Source organism: Apteryx rowi, unplaced genomic scaffold, assembly GCF_003343035.1.
Source record: "Apteryx rowi isolate R43461 unplaced genomic scaffold, aptRow1 scaffold_4, whole genome shotgun sequence".
Lineage (NCBI taxonomy): Eukaryota > Metazoa > Chordata > Aves > Apterygiformes > Apterygidae > Apteryx > Apteryx rowi.
This window is the reverse complement of record NW_020450529.1, coordinates 1,907,151-1,922,162: the sequence shown is the minus strand read 5'-3', so window position 1 is coordinate 1,922,162 and position 15,012 is coordinate 1,907,151. Positions and strand designations below refer to the sequence as shown.

The following is a 15,012-nucleotide window of genomic DNA, read 5'->3' as shown; positions in this document are numbered from 1 at the left end:
CGGGCGGCGGCGGCGGCGGCGGCGGCACCATGGTCCGCCTGGGCAGGCTGCTCCGGCTCCTGACTTTGATGAAGTTGCCCTGCTGCCTGCTGGAGTTTCTCCTCTCGGAGGTGGCCCAGGGGCAGGAGATGTACGCGCCCCACTCCATCCGGCTCGAGGGGGACATCACCCTGGGCGGCCTTTTCCCCGTCCACGCCAAGGGACCCACGGGCGTGCCTTGCGGGGACATCAAGAAGGAGAACGGCATCCACAGGCTGGAGGCGATGCTGTACGCGCTGGACCAGATCAACAGCGACCCGGACCTGCTGCCCAAYGTCACGCTGGGTGCTCGCATCTTGGACACTTGCTCCCGAGATACCTACGCCTTGGAGCAGTCCCTCACTTTCGTCCAGGCTCTCATCCAGAAGGACACCTCCGACGTGAGGTGCACCAACGGGGAGCCACCGGTGTTTGTCAAGCCGGAAAAAGTAGTTGGCGTGATCGGGGCATCGGGAAGTTCCGTGTCCATTATGGTGGCCAACATCCTCCGGCTCTTCCAGGTAGGGTCTCCTGTGGCCCCGGGCGAGCGGGTCGCCGCTTTGCTCGGTGTCCGCTGCCGGGGCCGCGCCGCCGGGGGAAGCGGCGGCTCCGCGGCTCTCAAATCCCTTCCTGCCCCTTCAGGTGTTTCATTTGCTCCCCCCCCGCCCCGGCATCTCGTTTCCCTCGCACCCCCCGCTCCCTTTCGGCGTCTCCTCCTTCTCCCTACTCCACGGTGCATGGCACTTTCTGGATTTATCGCCCCATTTGCAAGAAGCAGTCCGTGGCGGAGGGAAAAAAAAAAAAGCAATGATTTAAATGGGTTTGCATTAGAGAGAAATATGGCTCGGCAGAGACGCTCGCCCGAGGCAGCGGGGGCACGGCCGGGCTGGGTTCCGCGCACGAAATGCTCGCGGGCGGTGGAGGGCAGGGGTGCTGGCCGCAGCGGCGCCGGCGCTGCGAGCGGGGGGGGGTCGGGGTCGGGGTCGGGGCCGGGGTCGGGGCCGGGCTGGGGGCTTGTCCCGGCCGTTTTTCCCTTCGCCTGGGCAGCGCGGGGCGCAGAGACGGCGCTGCGCCGGCAGCCTGGTGCCGCGGCAGGGCGGGGGTCGGGGCCGCCGGTCCTGTGCCCTCCTCGAGGGCAGGGGCAAGCCCCGAACTCCGGCGGGGGCAGGATTTGCCTGCACAGGGCAGCAGAAAGGCGGCGGAGGAGGGGAAGCGCAGCCCTTCCCGCGAGGCTGGAGAGCGGCCGGAGCGCGGCATCGCCGCAGCCCGGCGCGGGGGCTGCGCAGGCGGCTCCGGCCGCCCCCGCCGTGCCCGAGGCGCTCGTGGCTCTCGCAAGCGCTGGAGGATGAGCCGGGAACGCGGATTAAGGCTGCGTGCGTGCGTGTGTGTGCGCGTGTGTGAGAAGTGCTGCAGCGCTTGCTTCGGCTTTTTTTTTTCCTTCCTCCGTCTCTTTCCCTGTTCGTGCTGTGATAATGCCTTTTTCCGAGGTGGGGTTGAGGCTTGCTGCGTTTTAGGATTTAGAGACCAGTCGTTCCCCCCCCACGCAAGGGGTATATGTTTTTGCCTTTTTCCTACACCCAAAATCCGGGCGAGGGCAYGGGGGCCGGGTGGTGCTGGGGGATGCTCAGCCAGGGGCTGCTGCCGAGGGACTGCCGGGCCCAGCCCRCCCGGGGGGGCTCGTCCCGGGGGTCCCGGCAGCGGAGCGGTGAGGGCTCCGAGGCAGCCGTCGCGGGGGCAGCGGCAGCGACACAGCCGCCACCAGATGCATCACACAGCGGAGTTTCTTGCTTCCTTATCCATGTCTTCACTGAGGAGCGGGGGACGGGGGTTAGGTTTTTTGTTGTTATTTTTGCATATTTTTTTTTCCTGTGGGTGGGGAGATCCYCCTCCTCCCCCAGCTGGAAACTTGTGGGATTTTCACGGGAAATCCACTCTCTGATGTCAGTAGTCACCGTTGCTCCTTATTCCCATCTGGCTGTCAGTGCCAGGTAGAGCCATCACATGCAAGGCAAACTGAGCGATGCATCTTCTCCCATCCCTGCCCTTCGTACTGCCCGAATGGGCTCAGTCCTGTCTGCYGTCCTGAAAAAACATTAAGGATCTCGTTTTGTTTTTCTTACTCTCATCCCCCTCTCGGTGAATTAAAATGCAACTTGTGCCACTTCTGGATTCAGCGGTATGCTGAATCTGTAGCAGTCTGTGCCGCTTTAACATGCGGCTCTTGGTATTGAAACGCTGTCTCAGAGAAAGCAGCGCTGCGTGTGCGTGCGTGCATGCTTGGCATCGCTAGGTACATGGTACTCATTTCTGCTCAAGACTTCTTGCATTATAAACACCCCTTCCGGGACTGAAAAATAGATGATCTCATGTTCCGTTTGAGCTAGAACCGAGAAGCTGGGAGGGATGCGAGCGGTGCTGAAGTTCTGGTTAAGTCCTGGTTCAGCAAATGCTGATTTGCTGTAGACTCCTGTGAGCAAGTAGATTGAAATTGGCCAGCTCTTATATACTGCGATCTCATTCAAAAACAAATCCTGGGCGCTGTGTCCTGAGACCTCATTCAGAAGCAAATCCTGGGCACTCCGAACCTTCCATGTACCAAAACGATACCTGCAAAAYCTTTGGTGGTGTCGATGTTATGTAATGGAGTTTGCAGAAAACAAGACGTTTTGGGAGCTTTCTACAYGTAGAGATATTCATATGTATGTAAACATTTTAACATATTGTGACTAAGCATCTGTTCAAAATTGCTTTTTAACCAAATCATCCCGAAAGCAGAAACTAGTACACTCTGAGAGAGATTTTACCGAATATGTTTTACAGCTTGGCTCTGCYGCCTTCTAAGCAGATTTTTCATGCAGTAAAACTGTTCCCTCTCGTCTTCTCCTCCTTCAAAACACAGTTCAGAACATGGCTCAGCCAGAGAGAAATAAGAAAGAAAGAAATATTAAAAGAGGTAGAAGAACTGGACCTAACGAGCAGCTGCATACTGKTGTGTGGGGGGTGAGAAGGTATAAATTACCAGAAGGAAAAAAAACTTGTTAACCTACACACTTTCTCGAATGCATCAGCTTTTGCAGCCAGCAGGTTTCTACAGATCACTATAGGTTTTACTGACCTTAGCAGTATTGTAGGGCRTGGATGAGTGGTTCTTGAACATTTGTATTTATGCAATAGGCGCAAACCGACTTTTCCCTAAGATAATGTAGATGAAAACTCTTTCCTTCCATCTGCTGAGTCCAATGCAAAGAAACATTATGTATTAGCGTTTACATTTTTTAACAGTATATTGGAAGAGAATTGAGGTACTTGTACTTTATCATTAATGCATGGAAAATATATGTACAACCTGTACAGAACAGTGGGGTTTCCTCAACCAGCTAATGAGGCTTATGGATCTTTCTCCCTCAGATGGGTAAGATTCAGGCTATTCATCTCGCTCTCTGCATAAGAAGTTAGAATAACTCCCCATGCACTTCACCTCTCTGTTCCCAATATAGCATAGAGGTTTGGGAGTATCTTCAACTAATGGCAGCGGGTGTATCAGCAGGGTAGAACCATACTGAAGTCTTCTGAATTTCAGTTCATCTGTGCGATTACTGTTTGAAGTTTTGTAGGAGCTTCCCTTTGGTGAAAAATTGAAGGATCTGCACTGGGCTATTAGACTTTTCCTTTTTCCTGTATGATTAAAGGAAAAGTGCCTCCACATCTCTCCGCACATCCCTGAATTGCACCTTCAGTAAGACATAATAGCAGTAGTCAGGGTGGGGGGGGTTGTGCCTGGAGCGTGGGGAGCGGCGTTGCGAGGCCGGGTCTGGGTGCAGCTCCTGCTGAGCTGGCAGGAGGCTCTTCCCCGCGGCGGGGGGGACTTGACTCACCTGCTCCTTCTTGCAGAGGGAAGGTGTCAGAGGCTTGCCGGATTCGTGCGATAGGCAGGATGGGTCATTACTCCGTCTTGGAGTCACATGCCATGTGTCAGCGTGCTTGAGATGGACACAGGAACTGCAGATGAGGGCAGCAGATGCCTCCTAAGGCCAAGTCCTCGAGCATTTCTCTTGCAAAATTTAAACGAATGAGAGATGCAAACAAACTCCTCTGCACAAGTGCAGGATTTAGAGGAGGAGGAGGGAGGAAATCAAGTCTGAGTTCAGTATTGCTACAAAGTTTGCGTGTGACCTGAGAGGAGTTGCTTAGGTTAAAAAGTTCAAAAGTCTCCCAGCAGAGCGCCTAAATCCCACCCTCAGGAGCAATTTAGACTCCAAGGCTAAGACGTACTTAAGCATTGCCCAACGTTTGACTCACTTTTGAGAAGAGCTCGGTGAAGTCTCGTTGGGCTGGCCATGGCTGGCCCGGAAAGGGCTCCGGTTTCCAGGGCAGTGCCTCTGGCCGGGTGCTTGATTTTTGCACCTCTATGTTATTTAATTTCGTTGTCTTCCGAAGCAGACTGAAGGCGCCCTGCTGCTCGGGGATGGCAGTGCCCTCAAAGGAGCTCCCGTGGAGGAGCCGGTTTTCCATTTGTAGACGGGACCTGTGGTTGTTGTGAGCACTGTGTACAGTCTCCCCGTGCTCCACACCGGGATGGCCCCGACCCTCCCCAGCTGCCGTCCTTGGCCCATCTGAAGCGTTAAGATTAGTGACTTGCAACTTTTTGAGTYGTCAACTCTAGCATGTTTTTCACTGAAGATGTGGTTGCCTTAAAATACGTGGATTTCTGTAGAAGAGGTTACATTTACTTTTCTGTGTGGAAAGTGATGTACTTGCATAGATTTTTCTAGGGATCAGCAGAATACAGCTTGAAGACGATGGTTAAGCTGCGAGCGTCAGGGAGGTGCGGCGAGCGGTGCTGCCAGGCGCGCAGGGCCTTTAGCTTTGTTACAGGGCCCAGGATTAATGCAGCAAAGCAGTAATGGAAGAGGTGTGGGGGACCGTGGAGCTATAAACACATAAATAGTTAAGTATGTCAAGTATACTGATTTCTTCAAAATAAAATTCTATTAGAGAATGCCAATATATAGTATGCAGATTGTAAATTAAATCTTTTCTAAAAATAAAACACTAACAATTTGGAAAGCTGTTTCCAAATGCATCAGGGATTCCAAGACAGTATGGTTTTTAGACTGCTAGTGTCACATTTAAAAAATATTATTACTTCACAATGTCATAGTTTTCCTTAAAAATTTAACTCCATGAAATTCAATAACTATGCTGAAAAAATTGCCAAGTGGTTTATCCATTTTGTAGGTTTTGTGAGTGAAGCCATGCAGTATGAGGAATATCTGCACACTGATTTTTTTTTTTTTTTCCTTTCGTATACTGGAAAACTGATTTTTGGACTCCATTAAAACTCTACAGACTTCTCATTACAAGCTTTAATAATGAACTGCTTACTGCTTCAGGTTCCTGTCCTCAGTGGATGTGATTTTGAATAGTCAATCAACAGTCATTCTTTCTTGTCTAAATGCTGTCTGTCTTTTATCGGGGTGGTTCTTGTGGCCCGTAAGGGTACATTGCCAAGCCCCTTCAGGGAATGTGGTGGGATGAAGGATACAGTCGGATTGGAAATGTAATTTGAAACTTCCCTTAGATCCCTTAGGTGCTTTTGGCTGTATTTACTTTCTGTGGACGCTTTGGTACCAAGTGAGCAAGGTGGAAGTCGTGCTGCCTGTCTTAGGCAGCCTGTCGCTGTATTCGCAATGAAACCGGTATATGTTCTCAAAGAATCAAAGATGCATCGTAAACGTGGAAGTCCAAGGAGAGTGAACAGGGCAGGGAGAATAGCTCTAGGAAGTTGTATGCTTCTTTTTTTCTTAGAAAAGTGCGTGCACTTTCCAAGAAGCCTGAGCTAGGCTATCCTCTGCCAAAACAGTGGTAGCCGCCTGCATCAATAGCCTATGACTGGATGAGCTACAGCGCTGGAGCTGCTGGGACGGGTATTGCTGAAGGTTATGGCGCGCTCTCAGCTTCTGACTTGTGGGAATTCAGTTTGGCTCTCAGCAGCYATCAGTTCCTTTTCCTGTTCAATTTGCAGAATGATCAAGGAGAAGAAGGATAAGGACTGTATGAGAATCATTTTACGGAACGTGTGATTCTGTGATTTCAAGAGATGCTTCATAAGTGTTTGTTTTAATGAATTTTATGCTGCTCACCTGATGTGTTTCTATAAACTCCTTCACCCTATAGCAAAAGTGTTTGCAAATTAATTGTTCTATCTCTCTCTCTCTTTCTCCCCCTCCCTCCCTCTCGTTGGTTTGCTTGTTTGAAGTTTCTTGCAGGGAATATCTGAAATAGGCCCCGAGGTCTCCATTTGTATAGCATCTGGTTGCAAAGCCAGAGGTTTGTGTTCAGATACCTCCTGCCAAACTCAAATTGGCAAGATGATACTAAATGGCCAATGTAATATACGACAGTGCCCCTTCCATGGGGGAACTACGGGTTACCTTTGCTACTTGGGGCCTAACATACAATTTAAGCAATTTTTTTTTGTGGTGTAATACAGTGTTTTTGAACTCATCAGTTTATTGCATTTTCCTCTTTTAATTTTTAGTAAGACAATGCAGGTTTTAGAAAATGGAGCAATGATATATCTTTAAAAGCTATTTCAGCTTTCAGTTGGATTCATATAGAGAGTTTTACAAAAAGCTGAAAATAGGAAACAGAGTAAACATTAATTCTTTGCCACTTCTCTTGCATTTCTCAGCAAGCTTTAATTTTTATCAGTCTCTAAACATTTGTCCTTGTTGTTACTGATGCACCTAGCACATTTCAGCAAGCTGATCCATGCAGTCCTACTGTGTTGTTGTTAATATACTGCTACATTTAATATATGTGGAATCTTATTTCCTCTGCATAAACCAAAAGTAAAGGAAAATCCATGCTTCAAAGAGTTCAAATGCTTACATGTGGAGTTACTAATGGGAGGCTGGAGGTGCTGTGAATACATTTTTATGGAACACAGTATTTTGGAGGTAAAATTTATTTTCTTGACAAGGCAAAGAAGTTCAACATTATCAGTAATCTCAGTTCTTTATCTGTTTTCAAGCATCTCTCTGTAGACTTTAGGTAGAAGAGACTGTAAAGGGTCATTTGGAAGAAGACTGGTTCTGCCGGGAGAGGGATGGTTGCTCATAAAGAGAGACAGAGAAGGATGATAGTGCTTATGTGAGGAAAGGATTAGCAGAGAATTGGCGCTGGCACGAGGGGCAGCACATACGGATGTTAGAACGGGTCAGCCTGTATGGTGAAAGCATATATTCAGCAAGTACGTTTGTGTAATTCCCAGTTCATTCTTCGAATTGAAATAAGGTGACCTCTTTGGAATGACAAATGGAGGGATCATTTCAAGGCATTAATTTTTATGAAAGAAATATTGATCTAGTTTTGAATCTCATAAAGCTAATACTGTAAAACTACATGGACTATGTTCTGTATTTTATTCTATTAAATGAGCTTTGCTTGGAGGCATTAAAACGATCCAGCATAATACTCTGTATCATAATATCAGATGTTGTTATTTCTATTTATAGTGATATTCAGATTAATCTCAATGAATGACAATGGTGACTGTCCCAGACGTAGGACTATGATGAATTTTACCATAATATTGGAAGATATGAAGCATGTAATTAAGGCCATTTGGATAGCATGGTGTCCAGTACAGTCAGATCATTAGTGTGGTGGAATGGGTATCCAGGCAAAGAAAATTCTGAAGGAAAACAAGTATTTCTCAAAACCTTGCCTGTTACTAAGGATTCACAAGGTGCTATAAACGCCCCCTGCTGCAGGCGATGGAGGAGTTCCGAACTGTCATCCGTTTAGCAGAGTGCGAGGCCCGGTCCTATCATGCACCATCAGAACGCGGTAGCCGTGGGGACTCGYGGCGGCGCAGAGTGGCGCGGTGCTGCCCGGCGAGGCCCGGGGCGCTCGGGGCGCGCGCACGCACCCCGCAGAGGCCTCGTCCCCTGTCAGCTTGCCGCAGCAATTCCCGTGCCTGCCCAGCTGCTGGTCTGCAGCGCGCAATTGTGCTACATTGGGAAGAGACACTTCGAATGACAGTAATTAATACGCAGGAATGGTGTAAAAGCTCTTCTTGCCGGGCCTCTGCTCCCAAGCCGCCCTTTAATCTCTGCTGTGCTCCCCTGTTCCACGGGGAGGTAGCKCAGGAGCGCTGCCCAGATGGCACAGCCGCAGTTCGCCCAGGCTGGGCTGCTGGGACCCATTTTTTCTGTAACTTGGGGGCTGCTGAGCGTGACGGAGCTTGCGTGGAGTTGGGCGTCAAGGCTCACGCGTGCTGCGTTTGATAGCTGAAGCCTGTGTGGGCAGAACGCCCCTGTGATCCGCTGGCGCTGTACCGGGCTGCTGGCCTCCCGGCGGGTCCCAGGGCTGAACGGCTGCGGGARCAGCTTCGGGGCCTCTCGCCCTCCAGAGGGTTGAGCACTTCGAGTGATAAGATTTGACAACTGATGTTACTTTTCCGGATAAACCTAAACTCTAGGAATATTGCCCAGCTTCTCTGTAATGTAATTTGGTTTATATTTTGATAAGTGATGCTTTTGCTGTGTCATTTTGGGATGTTCTGAGAAAGACATCAGCGTGCTGTATGAATGGGTGTGTTGCAGGGTATATATCCTCTTAGTCATGGGTGAGACGCAGGCCAAAGCCTTACTTTGGAGTATTTTTAAATGACCTTGGCAAGCATGTCATAAAACCCATGAAGTGCTCCTAATTAGAGATTGCCTTTCTCCTTGTGTTGAGATCATGTGAAGCACTTAGACTACTTAGACCTCTCATTTAAATGGGAAGAGAATGCAGATTTAGGAGACCTTGGTTTCTAAGTCCCATTGCCTGGCATGATGTGGCAGTGATAAAATCTCCATACATTTAGGGCACCTCGGATAGCTCTGTTTTTGTTAAAAGGATAGCCTGACCTGCGTATGTCAGGGGTCACGGTCAGGAGCAGCATTAGAAGTTGCGAGATGTCTGTTCATTTGGATGGTGCTTCTGCTTGTGTATGCGTATATATATATGCGTATACATAAAATCTTTTTTTAGACATTTGTATTTTAAATATATGTAAACATATGTCTTCTAATGCCTTTGTTCAGGGATGCTGTTTTGCCTGGGAAACGGGAGAGCAGGTGCTGACACCAGGCCATCACGGTGAGGGCAGGATGGAGTGTGGCTCCACTCCGTCCACTATCACTGCTRTAAGAAATTGCTTCATGGTACCGCTGCGGAGGACTCTTGCCTCCGAAAATGCATGCTGCCGGTAAGGCAGCTGTAAAAAAAGGAAAGAAGACACCGTATTGAGGATAGCAGGAATGGGACAATTTGTGTAAAGTTAGTCTAATGCTGGTCTAACCTTTTCAAAAGTTTTATAAAAGATAGGCCAAGAAATAGGCACTTTTTTGAACTGATTGTAGTCGCATCTTAAAGCAAGGTGTCTTGTTTTTGTCCAAAGCTTGGAATACGTTCTCCGTCCTAGCGTGCACCGCTGTGCAGTGCATTGCTTTGGTAGAGCTGTCTGGAAGCAGCTGGGGTTGAGCTCAGTATCTGTGCTGCACGCATCGGTGCCAAGCGCCGACACCGGCGTGTCCCTGGGCCGATGCAGCCACGGCAGCGGGCTGACACAGCCGGGTAACTGGCACGGGCCTCCTCGCGTTAGCCCAAGGCAGTTCCTCGCTCAAGCAGCTTTACTGCTTCCAGTTCAAAAGCTGGATAGTCTGGCAGTGGCTTTGGTGAGGTCCCTGTGCTGTATCGCGTGCTGTAGGTATGCACTTAGATCTTGCTCTTACAGTTTTACAAATGTTTTTGGCTTTTCATTTGTGGGTATAACACTTGCTGACAAAGCCAAAACCTTAAACTGTACTTGTCTTGAAAAATGACTGTGATCCAAGTTCTTCTCAGATGGGTTGGTCTAAATCCGTATCTGCACTTCCTTCATTAGAGATTTCACATTTTTATTGCTGATAGCAGGATTTAAAGAACAACCCAGAGCTGCTCAGGATGCCTGCAGTCTCAGAGTTTTAAGTGGTATAAGCCTAGCGGAGTGACTGAAAGTCTCTATCGTCAGTACTGCAGAGTTAATGTGATCCGAAGGATAAGCTAGATTCTGTTTTGTCTTTAAGCACTGCTTGTCACTGGAAACACAAAAAAGTTGATCGCAGTGTTGTTATAGATATTTTCCAGGGTTAGCTGRAAGAGTCATCCTTTCTGTTCATAACTTCTACATCTGAAATTTTGTTTATGGTGTAGAACTGAATATAGATCCCTGCATGGGATTGTTACAGCAGCTATTTATTGCTATCATGCACAAAGGCACTAAGCCTAAGTTTTCTTAGAAGATTGCAACTAAATACATAGAACTATAAATCCAAAGATTGTAGAGAATGGACACAAACTGGTCTTACTACAGTTTTCCATCATTTTCTCTGAAGACTCTAGTGTTAGATGATAGTGAGAAAACTGCAAGCTGGGAGGAGATTGACCTGATCCACGTGGACAGTTTCAAGCTTCCCGTTGTCCTGGCACTAGGAGGCCGCCTTCAGTAAATGCAGGCACCAACGCATAATATCCAAGCAACTGACTGTCCAACCTCATCCTGGGTGCTAGGAGATCATGGAAAACATGACAAGAACTCAAATATATGTAAACTTTTTTTTTTTGCCCATGAGTCTGGACTCTAAGGATGAGAGTGTTGCAGTCTGTAGTGCTGGTAAACGCCGCTGTGGCAGGACTTGCCCTCCCGCGGCACCGAGCGCTGTCAGCCCCTTTGCCCTAGCTACGGTCTGGACCGTGTTTGCATGGGAATGGTTGAAGGGGCGGTCGCACGGAGAAATGACAGGTCGGTATCCAGTGAAACCCTACGGAAGGAGTGTGAAAGTGGTTTGGGAGGGGGATTATGTCTCTCTCATATAATATATTTTTCACAGATAGCCACAGCAGGACTTCATGTGGCTTCAGGAGAATGAGAGCCACAGGCGTTTGGATGGTTCCCATAGGTTAACGTCCTCTTCCCAGGCAGCTGCCGCCGTCTCCTCGGCCTCCCCGCTTCTGTCGTTGACCTGTCAGTCCCTTCCCTCGTTTTCCCCACGGCAGAGATCATTACCTCGTCTCCTGCCACATTTCTCATCTTTACTGTTAGTTCTCCTTATTCGTTGTGAATCACTGGTCTGAGATGGGATCAATATATCTAGACTGTTCCTAGCAGACGTTTAGCTAACTTGCTTTTATAAACTTTTAGTGAAGAATATTCTACAAATGCCATGAAAGACTATTTTTCTCCCCTTAATAACCAGCTTTTATCTTCTTTGCTGGAAAATTTTCTGCTTGCTTTTTGACTGTAACACTTCCACAGCATGCTATGAGACTTAAGTGCAACACAAGACACAACAGATATCTTCCCAAAGCAAGATTTTTGCGGTTCCTTCCATTCTAGAAGTTAGGTACAAAAAAGAGACTTTTTGAAATGCTTTAGTGACAGAGCTCTGTGCACACTGTTAGCATACGCTCAGCTGGGACTTAGGAAACTCCATCTCTATCCGATTCAGGCCCTAGGTGTTAGCCTAAGCTTCCAGAGGGTCTGGATGAGTAGCTGTTTTCAGTTCTGTCTCATTTCAGCTATGTATTTCCAGTCTAGATTTTCTCTGTGTTAAATAAATAAATAAATAAATAAATAGTTTCCACTGAAAATTTTCCAAGTGAAGAAAATAATAAAATCCAGATTGGTTCTAGCCACTGTCTTTGATGGGCTCTAGAGAGGCTAGAGGAGCTGCCCATCTCCAGAGACCTTTACGCCAACATCCRCCAGAATCAAAATGCTTCGGTTCAGACCTCGATGCCTCCCAAGTTTGTTTTCTCTGCTGCCATTTTAGAGTTTGCTCAGAATAACAGTCTGCAAGCTCACATGTGGGAGGTTTTCTATTAAATTTATTATTTCATAAATATTTTATTAACAGTAATTATGCATTCATCAGAATGGAGATTTGTTTCAGTGTCATTAAATTCAGCCTCATAGTTGCATGCATGGTATTTTTGCCCACAATGCAATCTCAGTGCAGTTCCTTTGTAAAAGTATTGCAGCGCTTAGTGACACAGGAGTAGTTTACATCTTTTCAGGATTTTTGTCTCTAGGTATTAGCGTATTCAATATACCAAAAAGAATGGGATGACAGGAAGTTTTTTTGAATGAGGTCAGAGGACTTGGGCCTTAAGAACTGTAGCAGGCTCCTGTTTGTAGCCAGAACAACAAATGAGCCCTGTAATACGGGATCAGAGACGCGATGTGAATCGTGAGCTGCGGCGCGCCGGGGGGCAGTCGCTGACGTGAGCGCGCCAGGACGGCGCGGGCGCTGGCGGGGCCTCGGGGGTCCCGCTGGGAGCAGCCCGTCCACCAGCAGCGCCTGCTGCGCTACCAGCCTGCCGCTAAGACGGAGCTAAAACACRGATTTGTGTTTCAGCGCCTTCAGATAAAGACTGAGTGGTTAATGCTAGAAGTTGTGGTGGTGTTGAAGAAAGCTAGGCTGGGCTGACTCCGGGTATGATAGCAAATTGCCTTTTCAGTGTGTGTACGGAGCTTTCCCTTGGGAGAGCCGTGCGGTTCCTTGTGTCTCAGTACTTCTGGGTGATACCTCGCATGCCTTCAACACAACTTGGTAAACTTGCTATAAGCATAATCAACATGTTTTTTTCAGTCATGGTGTCAGACAGCACTAATGTTTAATCCCGGTAACACAAGACTCCATTTAATATTAAAAATTGCTTAATCATGACCTGCTTGTGCTTTTACTGCTTAAAGCTGCAGGTCTTGTTGCTTGCATTAAACACTGAGAAGAGGTGCCAAGGAATATTCTCTAATTTAAAAGCCAAAAAAAGAAATCATGTTTTTTCCAGGATGAACTGGACCAATGATAGATGTTGGTTTATATCTAATGTTTATCTTGAACTGTGACCTTGTATTCCGTATATCCCAATAGTTAATTTCCACATTAAAAAAAAAAAGTAAACTCATTGAATTCCCCATATCAACCTAACTCTTGTAAAGCTCAAGGACAAGGAAAGAGGCTTAGTACTTACTCACTGTGTTACATTCTCCACTGATTCCCCAGGCTCCAGCCGTTCCTACTGGAATTTTCTTGACACTCAGGTCCATCACCACCCCTCTTGTGCTGCAACACGTGTGCTGGCTGCGTMCAATATTTGCTGCTGCTCTCCATAATACTTTGAAGTTTAAAGCTTACGTTTCTGCTGATACAACTAAAACGATGCATGTTGCCTCCTCATCTTCCAGTCCTTCCCTTTCCATTTAAAGTGCACTTGCTAAAGACCTCTCTCTAGAGTATTATTAATGTTACCTTCATCATTTCTTTACCCACCTCTTGTTTTCTCTTGTGTGAAGTTGGAGTTTTGTACCCTTACCCTCAAGAGCAACCTCACAGCTTGTCCCCTCCATGTGTCTTTCCTGATCTTTAGTCATTTTGTGCCCTTCCCCCTCCGCCTCTTCTGCACTGCTTTTGGAGTCTTCATTTTTTACTCTTATTCCCAACTGCTTTGATACTTGGTCACCCCATACAGAAGTAACCTATCCACCCACGCTTCTCTCCTCTGCTGAAAATCATTAGTGCCATGATTTCACTGAGGAGCACCAACCTGTTTGTGATTAAAAAGGGATAATGGATAGCTGTTTTTATTTACTTAATTTTAAAAAGTCGATCTTGTATGAGTGGGGTCAAATCCAAGCTGAGGGATGGAAGTGGAGCTGTAGCAGCTTCGGCCAACCAACTCTGTGCCTTTTGCTTCGATGTTTTTATTGCCTTTGAAAGCTGATACGTTCCCCAGTTGCCAGATCTTTGGGGCACCTGATACATGCTTAGATGTGCTTAGCACGTGGTAGTTTCTCCTGAAATGCATAATGAAGAGATTAAAATGAAACAGCAAGATACAGGTTAACCTAACGAATAGCTGAAAACTAATAAATTTTGCTGTTATCTTGAGTCTAACTGCAGGTTATAAGTCTAGCGAGCTTCACCACCAGTTCTGATTCTGCTGGTGCCTTGCCGCTAGGCAGAAAAGAGCAAGTGTCCGCAGCTGCATCTCTTCCGTGCTGCTTCCATCAAGATGGAATCCATTAGGTAGGATCAAAACCAAATCCTGTTTAATAAAATACAGCAGGGATCTAATCAAAACTTAAAGGGAAACTGTCAACTCAGATTTGACTGGAAGTCGTTATTTTTATAGGAATAAAAGCAAGCACCAATAGAGATGTTTCCATGATTTTTAAACAAGGTAATTTTCTTGTAGTATGTGAATGCCCAAGTTTGAGTTAATTAAGTGACATTGCTGCATTTTTGTAGTGTTTCTGTCTGACGGCAGTGCGTAAAATACTGGGGTATTACCAATGTGAAGGAAGTTGTCTTTTCAGGACAATTTTTGGTGGTGTGCACACCATTATCACAGTGAAGGATTTTCAAAGGTAGGAAAGCATATTTAGATGTCTCATTCCCTAGTAACTTCAAGGCAGTTGAGAGCTGTATGCCTGTTTGAATACTTGAAAATGTTTCCCATAGTATAGTGCTCATTTCACAGGTAAAGTGATTTGTGTACTGTATGGGATTTTTTAAGTTGACACTAAAAATTAATTTTCTCTCTGCCGCTAGCAACCATGATGGTATCAGCCCTCAGGGAGTTACAACTTGTTTTTACTTTGTTAGGTAAATTAGACATGCAGAAATGGAGAAGTAACTTGATTTCTTCAAACATTGTGGAAGATCTCCAGGAATGTTGTAAAATTAACTGTGTAGCACACTGAGTTGTGCGACCAGTGGAGGATTGTTCTGCAGGGATGCAYAGCAGAGATACTCAAGTCCATTTAAAGGTAGCTTTCCATCTTGAAGCATTTTTCTGTGATACAGTAAACTGTGAAGGGCATTAAATCCATGAAGCAATGAATGAAATCACAAATACAGTTTTTTCCCACTTGTGATAAATATATTTTGATAGAGA

General features: G+C 46.7%; 1 protein-coding gene across 1 annotated transcript in view; it reads left to right on the top strand.

Moving 5' to 3' along the window:
* The first annotated feature begins 29 nt into the window (after positions 1 to 29).
* The window catches only part of GRM7 (glutamate metabotropic receptor 7), a 315,181-nt gene continuing 300,198 nt past the window's right edge, over positions 30 to 15,012 (top strand). Inside the window, exon 1 of the mRNA XM_026074928.1 lies at positions 30 to 539. Coding sequence (XP_025930713.1) covers positions 30 to 539 — 510 coding nt within the window. The remainder of the gene's footprint in view (positions 540 to 15,012) is intronic.